This window comes from Falco punctatus, assembly GCF_963210335.1.
Source record: "Falco punctatus genome assembly, chromosome: 8".
Lineage (NCBI taxonomy): Eukaryota > Metazoa > Chordata > Aves > Falconiformes > Falconidae > Falco > Falco punctatus.
The window spans coordinates 47,851,844-47,868,931 of record NC_137588.1 but is presented as its reverse complement, the minus strand read 5'-3'; the positions used below and the strand labels follow the sequence as shown (position 1 = coordinate 47,868,931).

At 35.6% G+C, this 17,088-nt stretch overlaps 1 protein-coding gene across 2 annotated transcripts in view; it reads left to right on the top strand.

The window, feature by feature from the left end:
- The window catches only part of DOCK2 (dedicator of cytokinesis 2), a 197,745-nt gene that overhangs the window by 148,701 nt on the left and 31,956 nt on the right, over positions 1-17,088 (top strand). For both annotated transcript variants that reach the window (XM_080399958.1, XM_080399959.1), the window contains exons 31-34: positions 392-492; positions 588-646; positions 3,580-3,728; positions 11,845-11,930. In XM_080399958.1, the coding sequence (XP_080256084.1) occupies positions 392-492; positions 588-646; positions 3,580-3,728; positions 11,845-11,930 (395 nt within the window). The remainder of the gene's footprint in view (positions 1-391; positions 493-587; positions 647-3,579; positions 3,729-11,844; positions 11,931-17,088) is intronic.

Below are 17,088 nucleotides of genomic sequence, written 5' to 3'. Positions count from 1 at the left end.
ACCTTTTGAAGTAGTTCTCAAATACAGTGTAATTACACTGGGTGCCTTTAGCTCCAGGTTGTTAAGATTCACTGGCATGTAATGTATTTCACTAGTCCTGCTATGGTTCATGGTTTAATGTTGTTAGCTATGAATTTCATATGAATCTTTTTTTAGCAATATTTATTCAGTTGCTGTGCAATATTAAGAGCAAGTGTGTAGTGGTGGTTATTAAAATTCATCTGTCTTTTCTGCTAATTGCATAATGCTAATGATGTACATCTTTGCATAATACAAAAATCTTATACTGCTTGCATCATTTGGTTTTGTAAATTATTCAGCATTATGCTTAGCTTAATATTATTCCTGCTTTTCTCAAAACTATTATAATTTCCTTATATTCAATTTACAGCTTTGGAACAACTATTTTCATTTGGCTGTGGCTTTTATTACCCAAGATTCACTACAGCTAGAAAACTTTTCCCATGCAAAATACAACAAAATCCAGAACAAGTAAGCAAAAATGTATACTTCAGCTTATGTCTCTTATTGTGTAGTAAAATGGTGATAAAGATAATGATAACAATACCTTCTGTATTTTTTCCTAGATATGGAGATATGAGACGTTTAATTGGCTTTGCTATCCGTGACATGTGGTACAAACTTGGTGAGTAGGCAAAGGAGCTTAATTGCAACTGAATCCACTGCTTGTTTCATTGAAAAAAAATTTCAGAAATTTATACTGGAATGGAATGTCCAGTGGGATGGTGTCAGCGTTAACACTGAAGGACAGCTCTTCAGCTTCGAGCATGGAACAAGCATATAGCTTATTCTGTATAGAAATCAACGTACAGAATTAATGTGCATGGTGCGCTGTATGCTTTCTTCTTCCACGTAATTTGCTGGTTTATTCATAAATACAATGTAGTGCAGCAAACCTCCCCGTCTCCCTAATATACCACATCTATTGCTAAGAAACTATCTCCAAACAGGGACATTTTCATCCCTCATGGGGTGTCAATGCTTGCTGCAGAGGCAAGAGGAATTCCCTGACTCTCCCCTTAGTGTGTTTACATTTTACTAACTACCTTTCCTCTCACCCTGCCTCGGTCAAGTAAGTTTTGCAGTGTGTGAACCTCTGACTCAGCAATGTTGCGAGGTAAACTAAGCTATGGAGAGGCATAATATTACCCTATATTATTAAACAAAGAAGCCAGCTGTGATTTTCAAAACGCACTGAAAGGGATGGTTTATTATTATCCAAACTTATGTAGACTATTTGTTTTACCCTGGAATTTTTTTTTCAATTCTTATGTTAGGATGTGTGAAATTTCTTTATGATCTCTGTTAAACTTGCTAGTTTTTAGGTGTGCCAGTGTATCAGTGCTTGCCTGGAGATTTCAGATGTTTCCATCACGTTGTTCATACTCCTTCTTGTGATATATACCCCTTTCAATCTTTCTTTTCTTAGATATTTTCTTTTACTATTTTTTAGTAGAAAAAAAATTATGCATCAGTATACTCTGGTGTATCAAAAATACGCAGTCAGGATTTTAAAGGTTTTGATACTTTTGCTGATGAAATGGTGAGCTCTCAAACATGTTTTCAGCATGGTCATTCACTTTCTAATTTAACACCATTGTTGTCCTTTTTAATACTGCTAGGTGTAAATCTGGAATTAAAATTTTTCAATTTAACTTTTGATCCTAGAACCATTAACATCTGTTTCTTAAAATAAAAGTTCAAGTTTTCATTTTACTACAAAGTACAAGAGATCTGTGTATTTGAGCTTTCCTGTTTGCATCCTACTCAGGCTGAATCTGAGAGTCCATGTCAAAGACAGTAAACACAATGGCTTTTTAAAACTGTAAGGACCTTTAACAGTTTTGTCTAGCATAATGTTGAAGACCAAAATATTGTTTTCTGATATCCACATGCATTATTACTTTATTTAAATAATATTCTTACATACCAAATGGAAAAAGTGAGGCAGAGAGAATTTTTTCAAACTAATGTGCAATAATTCTTAATAAATAATGCCCCTTCCATTTATTTTCTATAATTTTCAGACTCCCTCTGTAGCTTTAATAAAAAGGAATCTGCCTGCTGAAAAGCAGTAGGACATCTGAAGTATAAACCACTTTTGATGGATAAACATACAAGATTGAAACAGGCAAATGCATGTCAAAGAATCTCATACCGTGACCTCTGTAGTGCCTTTCAAATTCTAAATAAAATTGCCATGTTCTCTAGGGCAGAGTATCTTCCTTTGTCCTTTTCAGTCATTTAAGGTTTGAGGAAATGTTACTCATGATTTCTGAAATGGAAATAACAGTTGCTGATGGCAGGATTATCTTCAAAAAGCTTTATAAATTTTTTAATTTTAAAAATATTTTTTATTTATGTATTTATTTAAAGTTGTGTGTTAAGGTCTTTTGGTTATAACTGTGATGTTAGTCTCTCAGTCGAGCAATAAGTGTTGCTATCATTTAGCTATAAGTTTCTTCTTTCTACTCATACTAGGGGATTGCTTGGGAAAGTGAAGATTTATAGAGGTGAATGGATAGCTACATAACACATGAATTTCTATGGTTTTCAAAAATTACAGACCTCTAAGGCCTAATACATATAAGTGTTGGAAGTTAGTCGTAAGATTCTTTTCAATCTTATTGACATTACTGATTTAACTAGGATTAATAAAGATTTTAAACAACATGAGTGGGAGAAAAAATAATGTTGCATAAAACTGTTGAAGTCAGTTCAGTTATGCTTAGAGTTAGTATGGCACCCATATAAGAGGAAAATCAGAATCCTTTTTAATTACAGAACAAGTGTGGTCATACCTACTTATAAGAATATTTTTTATCTCCTTAAAAGCCTTGGGCAGTATTGACGTTCTTACACAGGTCATTGGATTTTGCTGGTGGTCTGCTCCACATAGCAAATGTTTTTCTTCCCCAAGAAACAAGCAACATTTGAAGAACATCTTGGATCTGGCTGTTTATGCAGATTTGGATTTTCGCTGGCAGCTGATGGAACAGTTGTGCTACAAGATAATTTTGTGTGGGTTTAAGAGTTGAGTTGTAATAGCTAGTGTTTCTATTATTGCTTCCAATGTTTGATGCTTTGGTTGGTTTGTTGTATTGGTTGCATTATTTTATGTTATTCAGATCTGAAAGCAAGTAACATTTTTCTCCTTCATAAGCTAGAAAGGCTACACCATGTGACATTGTTGTGTGGTGCTGTCCTACTGATAGAATTGGGGACATTCTTAGGGTTTTTTACTGCCTTCTACTCTCAGTATTTAAAAGATGTCAAAAGCTGAGAAACTGAAATGTTCACTGAAAATGTCAACTCAGCTGGCATATATGCTTATTTCTGGCACTGAATTCTGGCATCCTAGAATGAGACTGTATCCATTAACATGCTTTCCGTTTATGAGAAAGAATAGAGATGAGTGACTAAGTCGTAAGACTTCATCAGCACAGATACTTTAAAACACCGCTTTAAATTATTGCAAGTCCTAAAAGTTTTCCTATTAAAAATATTGGGTTTTTTTTTTCTCTCCTCTCAAATACCTGATTTGTGTTTCTGTTTAAGGCCAGAATAAAATTTGCTTTATTCCGGGGATGGTTGGACCCATCTTGGAAATGACTCTTATTCCAGAAGTTGAACTACGAAAAGCCACAATCCCAATTTTCTTTGACATGATGCTGTGCGAATATCAAAGGACAGGAGAATTCAAAAAGGTAATTAAAAATACTCTGAAAATTCATTAAAAATGTCATGTGTTCAGTTTATTTCTGGTAAATGTGTGGTGTGGGCTTTTTTTCCTAAAGAAAGTAAAATCCAAAATATTAAGAACAAAGGAATAGTTCTTTTGCAAGTGAATGTAGGCTCTCCTTAGTGATTTACTTGGACTTAAGTAAAACTTTCATCAAGACAAGAATAAAGTGCTGGATCAGGGGCTCAGAAAGTTTGAAGGATCTTTATCAAAACTTTCAAAATTTTACTGAAAAATATTCTGAGCAGCAGGACATGACATTAATTCAGCCCTTGGTTAAATAGGAGTTAGAATTCAGTGACCTCTAGGGGTCCTTTCTAATCTAAATTTTTCATTATATCCCTTCCTTGTGACATAGATACTGATAAGCCACAACTTCCAATTTTTAATACATATCTGACAGATGTAGCAATGAAAAATTTATTGTGTATTACCAGATTTCTTAGGAAACTCTAACTTTTGTCAATATTTATTATGAGAAAAAACACCACTGTGAAGAACTGATATTCCTAAAACATTTTCTACTGTCATTTTGAAAAGGTTTTTAAAATCACAAGCATTAAATATTTTGTGTTGATGCAATAGAAATAGGGATGGTGGGACAGGACATTTGGGAATGTGATCTGGCTTGCTGTGGCCACCTGGGCACTGAGTATCTGCCAGCTTCTTTCCTAGCTGACTTTTCTGTTCTCTGCAAGCTCTTTGGGCATGGGCTCACCTTATTCTATGTTTGCATGCTGCCTTTCAGAGGAAATTTGAAATTGGAGATTCAGGCTTTGTAGTTACACAAACAATTAGTTCAGAACAATCTGTGTCATAGTAACTGGCAAACAAAAAGTCATAATTTTAGACTTTCATAGGAAAGTAAATATAAATATCTTGCTCATGTACCCAGCGATGTTTAATACTTGAAATCATGTGGGGCATTTCTGTGTCGACAAAGTGTGGAACAAATGAGCAGATGGAATTTCCATTTTGGTCTCTGTTCCCCAGTGCAAAGCTTTTAGTTCAAGGCCAAGATTAAAAATCACTTTGCTTCTGTGCATCTGTTCTATGTCCTAATAGTCCTATATTTGCTGCCTTAAAAATGTTTTTTTGCTCTTGGCTTATACTTCATCTCTTGGGAGAGATGCACCGATCTGTACAGACCAAAAATCCTGAACACTCATCAGTCATACTGGCCGACTAACAAGAACAACAGCTTAGGAGCCTGGATGGGGCCAGACACTTAGGTCACCCTTAAATGACTTATTAATGCTAATATAGATAAGTTTCAGGTGATATTTTTTCGGTGCTGGGAAGCAAAGATGTTCATTATTGCAGCTTAAACATGAGCAAATAAAATATTTTTTATCAGATGGCACCAAAACTATTTCATAACTGAACAGCTGAGTCTCATTGGATTATAACATTCAACTTCAGCAACTGCAATCATTTACTAGTCAAGACTTGTAGGGTTTGTTCTCCCCTTTCCTATGGATGAAGTAATTAACATGTATTTCTTAAACTTGCACCTGTAAGTTTGGCAATTTTGTTTTTAAAAATAGATATTTTAAAGGAAAGGCACATTAAGTTTTGTGACTTAAAATTATTACCATCTTAATTAGAAAGGGTAAAGAATTAATATGAAGAGAAAATTATTTGATACACAAACGTGAACTCCAGCTTTTTGCAAGTAGACAATTTTCATATACAGGTTGGCATTTAGTGTTATAAAGGGTATTAAATCTTTAGTATAAAATTTTGAGAATGATCACGTTATTTCAAGACTGCCCTAGGCACTCAGGAGCCTAGAGTGACATTCAATTAAACCATAATTTTGCTGAACTTTAAAAGTAAATAATTTATTTCTAATCTAATCTTCTCTAATGAGAGAAGGAGGAAAAGCACAGAGACATCTTTACCAGTTGAGTCTCTAGTGGCACTGGATCTAGAGCTTGTCTGGTACCTCCCACATGATTTAATAAACTTTACCTAAAAAGCTGATTTTGTTAACCTGATGTGGTACTGTGCTGAGGCTGCTGTGTGGCACTGCTCCATCCTGGGTGTGCACACACGTTATCGTGGTGTCACCTCAAGAGGTTGTCTCCTGCTTTATGCATACAATGTGTGCAATAAGGATATGAAGATATTTGAATTTATCAAGTAGGAATTGAATTTTATTTAGCTATTTCTAGGAGATCAACTAATCCCAGAGAAAACAAAATTCCACTGCTGCTTATCTCAAGAGCTATGGACTAGATATGTATACATTTAATGTATGGAATTAATACAGAGGTGTGTGGCATTCTAAGGCATTTTCTTTGCAATCCTTCCTTTTCATTCGCACATTTAACTTCCATTCACACATAATTAATGTTATATAAGCTTGTAATTTTAAGTTTAATTGAAGATGTAGGGAGGAAATAATTAATATCTAGTAATTTTAGTTGTCAAGGCTCCGTCTGTCATTAGCTCAAAGAGCTAGGAATCTTGGAAAGGCAATTTATTGAAATTAGGTTCAGTGGCTCTGGATAGAAATTCCTGTAAATATATCCCATTCTCCTTCAGGTATAAAGGGATGCTTATTACCTGTGTGTTGGACACATGATGTTAAAAGCATCCCATCCTCCAACTGTAGACAATCTATCTTTTCTTGAAAGATAGGGTTGTGCATTTTATTAAGATTTCCCAAAGCAAGACACATCATCAAGCAGCCTAGTACTATTTCTTATAACTGAGAATCTGAGACCAAAAGCTAGAAGGACTTCAAAAAACCTCCCAAACAAGCAAACCTAAATAATAATAATAATAAATTAGCTCTGTGCAGAAGAAATGAAAACATCATTTAAACAAACATGGATTCAAGTTATGTTGTGATTTAACTTGGCTTAGGAAATATTATTTCATCTGTGTTTATATTTTTATTCAAATAAGTAATTGTGTTTGGTATTTTCAGTTTAGTATCTCTCATTGGTTCCACCAGTTGCTGAAGTTATCTGGGAAAGTTTTAATTTGCTTTCTTTTCTGGTTGTTGTCGGACTATGTCAGAAAATAGTGCTGACTGATGGTTTGTTCTTGGGTTTACCTAGTTGTTGCTCAAGTTAGAAGCTAGATGTTTATTCTTAGCGAACCTATTGGAGTCTCATATCTTTCTGAGCTAACAACTGTAATACAGGTGTTCTTAGGAAGCTCCTCTGGCATGTGACTGATAATTGCTCTAAATATTTCTTTATTTCTTACCATATTTCTTTTCATAACATATTTCTTACCCTTCATTCTTGAAATTTTATTATGCATAAGGATTTTAGAAGGATGTGAGGTCATCCCATTAGCAGAAACCAAGTTTGTATGGCTTGGTGTTCCAGACAGATCCATGTAGAGAAACCAGAGACGTTTTGTGGTTTGGTGTGGAAGAATGTTCAGAGATGTGGAGGTTTCTTGGATCTATTAGACAGATAAGCAAGTGGCTTAAAAGCCAAATTGGTGCCAATGACAATTAGACACACTCTGCTTAAGTTAGAGGAGAAATACTCTTTCCAGGGCTTAATTTTGGTATAGACACATCAAAACTTTTTGTTATATTTCTACCAGCTGCTTTATTTTGGTTTAAGCAACTGGCTTTTATGCAGCTTGTTGAGAAACTGCAGGAAAGATGCTTAGGAAGAGGTTTTGTTGTTCAGATCCAGCATCTGTAAAATTATTGCCTCGGAGAACTAATCAATTCCCTACCTACTGAATAAGTACTAGGAAGGTTTCAAGAGGTGAGTGATTTTCTGCAGGTGCCTGACTTGCACCATATTCACAGATTTCTGTCCTACTGCAGTAAGTCCACAGATTTCAGCTCTAGAAAATGACAGGACTGAATGTTTTTGCTTAATATTGCCTTGTCCTGAAACTGCTGTGTACTGCTGTTTCCCATGTTACTAATACACATATATACGCTAACACACGTAGAAATTGATTCTGAGCCCTTTAAACTTCTTTTTCAGCCTGGACCAGCCAGAACGGTTTGTTTTTTCTGTTTCCTCTACATTTCAGTGGTGACTATTTTCTATCATTGGTATAGTATGTACTGTTACACTGGCTAAGTTTGTAATTAGAATACAAATCTTTAATTTTGTAATTAGAATACTAATCTTTAATTTGTATTCTAATTACAAAAGCTATTATATAGAGCAGCAAAACTTGCAAGTAACAGGACACAGAATTGTTCTGGATCACAAAGTATTGGTACTCCTAACAAACCAAAATTCTTTATGGCCTTTAAAGAAAAAATAAGGTTCCCTGTTATTTGACACTCCTGGAAAAAAAGTATTTAGAAATAGTACTAATAAATAAATAGCCTTTTCCTTCTACTGAAATCAGAAAATGGGATTGTTGTTTCTACTGAACAATTTCTCTGAGAACGTTATGAGAACTAATCTCTCTGAAATAGAGACTGAGATCTGAACTCATTAAGTATTTTGAGGAGCAGTGTACAGCCTATTCAATACACCATTTATTGCCAACTTCTGTTGAAATACTCAACTACGTGCCCCACAGTTCTGCTGGAGTTAGTCCTATACTGCTGTTAATGTTCCTCATATGTATACTATACAGGTTTTCAAATTCATATTCAGCAATGACCTTTTATATGTAGGCATCTTGCTGATAATTGCAACATATTTTCCTTAGTTTTCCCCTTCATCCAGGCAGCAGAATATTTTAACTATTCTGTCTATTTAAAGCAGTGCTATTCACATTTTCATGAACATTACTTTCCTACTCAGCCGTCTTAAAATATGCTATACCTGGTGCTGAGCTGGAGAAGTCGCCTCTCTACACCATTGTACAGTCTATGCAAATTGTATCCAAGTTCTTCTGTACCATATTGACCCCGTGTGAAGTGCTTCAATATTTCTATTTGAAGCATAGCTGCCTGGTGCTGCATTATAATCCTACAAACAATTTTGGTTTCACACATGTACAGCTGTGGTTTTGTTGTTTTCATTTGGTCTGAGGCATAGGAAGTGGATGAAATTGCACCTTCTAGAGAAGAGAGGAATGTATCTGTGTTGCCTAATTTTCTGCACCTATTTTTTTCCTTTTGTGTGTGATAAGTGCAGAAGCTAGACCACTCAAGACACTGTTTCAAAGCTCCTTGAAAGAACTAATGGCCCACTTCAGCATTCTGCCTAAAGAGCAGTTTGCAGCATCAGGATGACCCAGTAGATCCAGGGCTGGATGCACGGCTTCCTGCTGTCTTTGAGTACTGGTTGAGTAATCCTGCTAGTTCTTGTGTCTCAGTACGGAATAGTAGTCATTGCTGTGAGAAGATGAAACCTGAGAAATTCTACAGTGAATGGGTAGCAAACATGAATATCATTTTTGCCATATTTGAGTAATGTGTTCATATGATACTCAAAGATTTTAGTAGAAAACTTGGGGTGAGGAGGTTGAGGTCCGTTGTGACTGCATAAAGATGACATTGACAGCCACATTGGGAAAGTTTAAAAAAGCGTTGGTATTAAAAGCTTGTCATTCTGTAACTGTTCTTTACAAGTCTATACCAAATTCTTTTCTCATGATGATATCTGAACATGATGCAATTAGTTGGATGCAAACAAAGAATGACTTTGCATTAAGACTTTGAAATTCATGTATTGCGTTTCCTTTCAGAAGACATACCCAAATGAAATGGAAGCTTAGTGAAAGTGTATGTCCAGGCTTTTGGCATTGCTAAAAGCCCAGACTATGAATCAAACCAATGAATCTTGAAATGCTTTGATAAGTTCTAAGGTTTTCATATAAAAAAACAAAATGAGATGTCCAAGAATGAAATATCAAAGAAAATCATCAGGCAAGAGCCTTAGAAGCAATGAAAGTAAAGGCTAAGCACAGAACACAGTCAAACTGGCTTAGAGAACAAGACAATATTAAAAGTATTCCCATTGTAGTTAGAGCTAGAAACCAGTCAATAAATAATGGCTCTGCCTTGAAGGGGTTTTCCATTGGTGCTGTACTTATTTGTGCTGAGTTTCCAAACTGCAGGTGCAAAAAGATACCTGCTTCTTCACAACAAAATATTTGAAGCTTGGGAAAAAATATGCTAATGGACTGGCTGTTTTTTAGTGATTTTTTCTTTTAGCTTTTTAAAACCTGCAGCATCTTAATATTAATATTTATTTCTGCTAAACTTATCGAATTAAATTATTTTTGCCATGCAATATTTTAATTACATTAATTTTAATTATTGTTCTGGTTTCCAAGATTGACAATTGATATATCAGATAGATTATTTTAAAACACTATATTTTTTGAACACTTCTTTTTGTTGTTGTTTCGGAAGGGCAACAATGAGTACACCCAGTAATTTGGTTCAAAATGCCTGGGTCTACACTGGGCAATATTAACAGGGATATATTTTCCTTTTTCCTTGGAACCATCTCCCAAAAATTTCCAACTGACTTTAGTTACTAGGATCTTTTCCCCCTAATTTTCCATTGATATTTTCATTTTATATTGGGAAAAACAAACACACACAATCTTTTGTATTTCTGTTATGTTTATGATACATAAATAACAACTATTTGAGAATATATTTCAAACATGGAAATGATAATGCTTTAAGCTTCTTGGGAAGTGTGTGTGTGTGTGGGATCAACCCCAAAGAACCTATATGTGTGTATTACAGTTTCTACAGTTTTAATTTCCTGGATCTGAATGCAGTCTGCATAATATATGGTAAAGACAAGGTAAACTAATTACAAACTCTAAACTAAACGTGTTGGAATGGATTAACCCTTTCAAGATCATAAAGCAGTTTCCCATGCATAATGCATTGCAAAGGCTTTGAAATGACAAATTCCAGTTGTACGTTTATATTGCAGTAATACCGAAACATTTATTTAATTAAGGTATGGTCCTGCAAAGTGTGCTTGGTTAAAATATAATCCAGGACGTACTTCAATTTCTTTAAGAGCTAATGGGATATTACTATGGTATATTAATGGTATATTACTGAGAAATTCTCCAGAGATGATGTGGGAGTTTATTACACTTTAAAGATGTCAAACTATTGCCACTGAAAATTTGTATGTGTATTTGTAATGGCAATTTTTCAGGTTATTGTCATTTTCCCAGATAACTTTTTCCTTACCTGTGTGACAAACTTTGAAAATTGGCTTTATCTTCTTCTGAATATTGTAAATATTGTTCCCTTGCCCAATTATGTAAAACTACCTGAAGCGTACATGAGAGAGTGATACAAGATGTAACAAAAGCAGCAAGTAAATAATATAGATAACATCTTCAGATACCCAGATTCAAGAAATTCATTACAGGAATGACCTAGCCCAGTTGTCAAGGGTGACGCTGCGAACTGGGATGTAGTGTTTCTCTGCAAGCCAAGTTTGGGATACAAGGAGACCTTGAAGCCTTGGAGTTTTAAGACATGGCTGATCAATAATAGCTAACAAGGTGTGATCAGTGGAGAAATATTAACAATATTTATTTTTTTCTCTCTTTGTATGCACACAGGCTGTATAGATTCTTTTTCAGTTCCGACAGGGAAAAAGGTACTTTTTGACCTTACAAGTAGAGAAATAAGGCTGCTGATGGCTCCAAATGAACTGGTGTCATAACTGTAAAGTAAAATTGAAGAAATAGTGCAGTAGAGGGGAAAGAATTGTGCTTAACTACAAAAATAGCTTGTTGTCTTTGTTTATATGCCACTGTTTTCTAATTAGGGTCTAGATCAGCCTAACAAATAGCAACTAAGTGAGGTATTGCATACCGTAGGATTGATCCTATTTTATCTGGGTGAAGGTGGTTCTACTTACTCTGAAATCCTGCATTTCAAATTAGAGATGCTCTATGAAAACCCATAATATTTAATTGTTTTTATTAAATAAAATAACTCTAAGCCTAATTCCTCAGGATATTTTATCAGTTTGTACTAAGAAACAGCTGTCTACAGATAGTTGGATGTGCGTTATTCAAGTGTTTAACCCTGGGGAATATGTGATATAACTATACAGAGATATTATTTTGATGCTGTATTGAAATATGTTTGACATTTGGATACCTGCTCCATGTTTTGATTTTTCTTTCTTTATTAGTTTGAAAATGAAATCATTTTGAAGTTGGACCATGAGGTTGAAGGAGGACGAGGTGATGAACACTACATGCAGTTGTTTGAATCCATGTAAGTACTGTGTTGGAATAACAAAGGCCTTCAGGATGTGTTTTTATCTTACTGTTTCCACTTCTCATGTTGGTAATCTCACTTAAAAATCAAACAGAATCTCAGCAGCTTGTTTTAATGAAGGGACTGTTTCAGTGAACCTGGTCTGAATTGTAGTTTTGCTCATTGAAATAATTTTCCTGGTTGCTTTTGAGTATTTTGTGCTGCAGCTAAATTATGAAGGAATTATACCTAACCTACATTTCTCTATCCAAGAAATCCCTGCTTGGATAACTTTCAAGCAATGATAATTAAATATTCACCCCACTTTTTAGTCTTTCCCATTTTTCTTTATATAACCTTTCTTGGTTTTACTTCACACTGTTAAGAAGGAGGTGTTTAAAATGTCTTATTTGCTTTTCTAGTCTAGATTGAACTTTGAGATTATTCTCTGAATTTACATAAATTTACTATCCTGGATTAAGAATATTGCAGGGTGCTATGGTTTAATTAAAACATCTCTATTTCTGTATTTCTAACAATCCCAAAGCCTATAACATCTCCTTCTCTTCGTGGCCGCCCACATTCAGTTTTAATCTTGGACTTAATGGCTGTGTCTTCCCTCACGGCAGGCTGTGTGTGAGGTATGGGGCAGTGGTGGAATCCTTGCACCTCCCTCTGTGAATGTGGTCCTAGCTTTGTGCCTTAGACTGGAACAGGGAGAAAGTACATCGCTCAGCATACACTGACTCAGGCATTGATAACCTAATGGTTATTAAGTATGAAAATTCTATAGCACTTTGGCTACCTGACAAAATCGATAGAGTCTTTGTGACATTGAATGGGTACATTTTTACTTTCTCAAAGCCTGCTACCTTGTCTGTGTTGTATTTTTGTGTAGGGGGTGGCAATCTTTGCAAAGTCACATCCCTTACCATGTGAAGCATGAAATCTTTGCGTATGCCACAACAGAAAATGTTTAATTTCAGTGAAAAAATAATTTTGTAAAAAATACTGAATTACTTAATTAAATAACAATATGTAAAAGTTATCTTATGTGAATAATATGTGGTTATGTTCTAATTAAATAGTAAAATTTAAAAGAAATATTCTTTCAATCAAATGTAATTAAAATATTCATTGTTTCTTTATTGTCTGTTCTGTGAGGAGGCAGGTAAAATACAGAGAGGCAGTCTTGATAAAAGTGCAAGTACTGACACTTTTCAAGCACTATAAATCTATTTGAAATTGATACACTGGCAAGGACAGATGAAGTTTTAAAAATGTCTCGTTTACTTCCTAACATGCAATGACTATGTAAACTCGGAGCAATAAAGACATTTTTCAAATTGGATTGTTTACTGTTTGGCTTCAAGCCTCAGGACAGCAAAGAGGTGACCCAGAGATGTTCAGACTAGCTCTTGGTACGACCAAAACCAGACCTGCAAATACATAGTTTTCTTGAGCCCACTGCTGCAGAGCCTAAACACTGATGCCTGCCTGAACTGTCTCTACAGTTCATCATCTTTCACACTGGGCATTCAGCTGACACAATGGACATTTATTGCAGTGCTAAACTTTCCTTGCTGCTAGTAAGTTGTTTTTTTCTGAATTTTTTTTTAACATTTGTTCTCTGGGGTTTTTTTGGTTTTTTTTTTTTTTTTTTTCCCCAAAAATGTCCATATAAATCTTCCTTGCCTCAATTTAAGCCAATTATTTCTTGTTTTACCTACAGGGGACATAAAGAATAATTTGATGTTTGGGTTTTTTGGGGTTGTTTGTTTTTTTTTTCTTTTTCAGCAGCTTTTAAGAAGTTTGAAAGCTGCTGTCAGGTTTCCGTCAGTGTTCTCTTTGAACCCCAGTGTTTCAGTTGATCATATGGAATGTTTTCTAGACATTTCTACAACGTCTACATCTATATTAAAAGACTACATTGTCTTGAAGATGGGAACAGTATTCGAACTATATCATTGCTTTGCAATCTTCTTTCAGATCTTGCATATGAGACTCTTTGAAGTTTACCTTTTCTGAGCTGTGTAACATTGCTTGCTGGTCTTGTTTGCAGTTTACTGTTCCATTGACACACTTTTCTAGAGAACTGGTACCTGTCCAGTTAAACCCCATCTTTTGGCAGTCCAGTTAAGTAGTCCCATCAAACGTACTACCATAGCCTTTTATCTTTCTGCCTTTCCAAGTTACTTTTCTTTCTTTAAATACCCGTTTTTTTCCCTTGATACATTCTACAAGACTTCAAGGTTTCTGTATTTCTAAATATGTCACTTCATATCATCTCCATATAATGTTTTTTGTTCCATCCTTGAAGTTGTTTAACGGTACCTGTAGAGGGGCAGTTGAAGCAGAGGCTGGTGACCTGTCTGTGGGTAGGACCCTGTTGGTTGGTTGGTTAGGTTTTAACCTTCCTACCTTCACACCTTTCAAAGCAGGGATTTCAAGCCTCTGTCCTCAACTCCCTTTTCCAACTGGATAGATACCCAGTTAAATTGGTCTCCAGATTAATTCATTTGGTCATATGTTCGTTAACTTGTTTTCTGTGACTAACTGCGCTCCTGCGGAATTCCAATTCCCACCTGTACCCAGATGGTTAGCAGCAGTCAGTGTCTGTCATGTGTTTGTGCTCATCTCTGCAACCAGCACTTACCCGCACTGCTTGGCTGCTGGGACGGAACTAAATAGGTTCAGCAGAAGTATAAGCACTGCCTTGTGTTTGTCCATAGTCCTCAACGTTAGCACGTGCCGTGCAGGGCTGTGCCCTGTGCTGATGAATGGATGATGAATTTCCTTAGTTTCCCACTAAGGAAAAGCTGTGATAACGTGGAACAGATGAGAGGCTGTTCTCAATAGGAAGAATAGACAAGGCTACCCCGTTTTGGGGACTGGAGGAGGATCAAGCTATATGAATACAAGTTGTGCTATGCCGCTTGTCCTCAAGCTCAGAAAATGATTTCTGGCGTGTTTCAGTTACTAATACACGCAACAACAGAAAAAAGCACTTGGAAGCTTTCCGGTTCCCCATCATTGCAGTGTCCCATGTTATACAGCTTTTTCTTGAGCTTCATTGAAAATATTTTTTATTTTAAAGCTTCTATTTTTTTCAAGCTCTGTTTAAAAATTCAGAAGTTTCTTGCTCCCTCCAAGGGGGTGGAATCTTCTGAAGTTTTATGTATATATGAAGTTTTTATTGTATAAAGCTGAGCAAGACAACTTTTAAAATCTTCCTTCTTGAGACAGGTATTCCTCTCTCCTGTTTGTTTTGTATTTCTCCTCTGTGTGTTTCCCAGTTCATCTTTTGTTAGTGACTGGAGTTATGTGCTGTATCCTGGGTGAAATCTAGCAATAGCTTGTGTTTTATGTCAGTGTTTTTCTAGTTGCTTTGGAAAGAACTGTGATGTCTTGGTGACTCATGCTCATTTCACACTCAAGTAATGTTCATAGTTCTGCCTTGTTTGTTGTCAATCCAAGTTGAACCTATGGCAAAAATTCATAATATCATTTAAAAGTTGACTGTACTTCCCTTTGTTAGCATCTTATCCTCTTTCTGATACTTACATAGGTAAAATAACTTATTTTCCTGTATAGTATTCCAGTCTCCTGTATGGTTCTGAGGCTTTCTTACTTTCTCTTCCACAAATATAATGTGCTACAGCCTTTTCTGTCAGTTGTCAGCTCTTCAGACCCTTTAGTATTTATCATTTCATTTGCCATATTTGATGTCATGATCCACATTTCAATAATTTATTTAAATATTTCAATTATTGTTTCAGCCTAGTCAAACAGCAATTAAATTATTCTCTTTTTATCTGTTAGCCTCTTCCTGTCACATCTTGTACAACATAAATAATCTTTTAGACATGCATGTACACACTCCCTCTGTCTTGGCAAAATAACTCTGTTGGAGCTGTACAGTCAAAGGAATAAACATTAGAAGCTGTTTTTACTTTGAGTTAGAACTTTGAGACTGGGTACTGTGCTGAAGTCCCATTTGAGGCCAAAGCTTTGAGGATTTCTTTGCAGTTGAAGTTAATATGAATATGTATTTTCTGAAGAAAGCTTAAGTAATTCTGAGGAGTGAAAAATTACTTTTGCAATTAATTGAAAAATTAATTAAAACTTAATACTTTTTAATGAAAGTTTTTAAATAGTGTACTTAAAGATTAATAATAAATTATTAAATGTATTTGCATATAAATTGAGTGCTGTTAATGAAACACTAAGAGGTCACAAATTAAGAATGATATATCATTGAAACTGCTCAGCTTAAGCACACAGCATAGTTTCAGGGATAATTTTGCAATTGCTCATTTGTTTTTACTATTTTCCTGTGAGAATACATGGTGACTTTGGTATGTTATTAATAGGATATGCCAAATCTACGTGTAATTACTTTGTGCATTGTGGTGGGTTGACTTTGGATATCAGGTGCTCACCTAGCTACTCTATTGCTCCCCATCTTTGGTAGGATGGGGAGGGGGGAGGATGAAAATAAGATGGAAAAGAACTCATGGGTCAAGGTAAAGGCAATTTGAAAAAGCAAAATCAGTGTGTGGAAGCAAAGAAAAAAAAAAAAAAAATCTTGATTTCCCATCAGCAGATGATGTGCAGGCACTTCCCGGGAAGCAGGGCTTTGTTATGTGTCGCAGTTGCTCTGGGACAAATGTAATAATGAATCCCCCTCGTCATCCTCCCTTCTCTTAGCTTTTATTTCTGAGCAAATGTCATATGGTATGGAATATCCCTTTGGACGGTTTGGGTCAGCTGTCCTGGCTGTGTCCCTTCCCAAGATCTGGTCTACCCCCAGCCTACTGGCCTTTGGGGGTGAGAGGGGTTTGAAGACAGCCTTGGTGCTGTGGAGCTCTGCTCAGCAGTAGCCAACACACAGGGGGGGCCAACACCTTCCTGGCTACCAAGGCAAAGCACAGCACTCTGAGGGCTGCTGTGGGGGAGCTAACTCAGCCAGACCTAATATATGCACCTACACATATATATGTGGACATATATAAGCGTATATATGAATATATATACACATGTGAATATATATAAGAATACATGTGGATATATATATGTGAAATTATAAATATATGTGAGTATATACGTATGTATATATATAAAAAATGCAGTTTGTCAGAGAGAATCCCAATGGAAAACCAGAATGCTAAGCAGA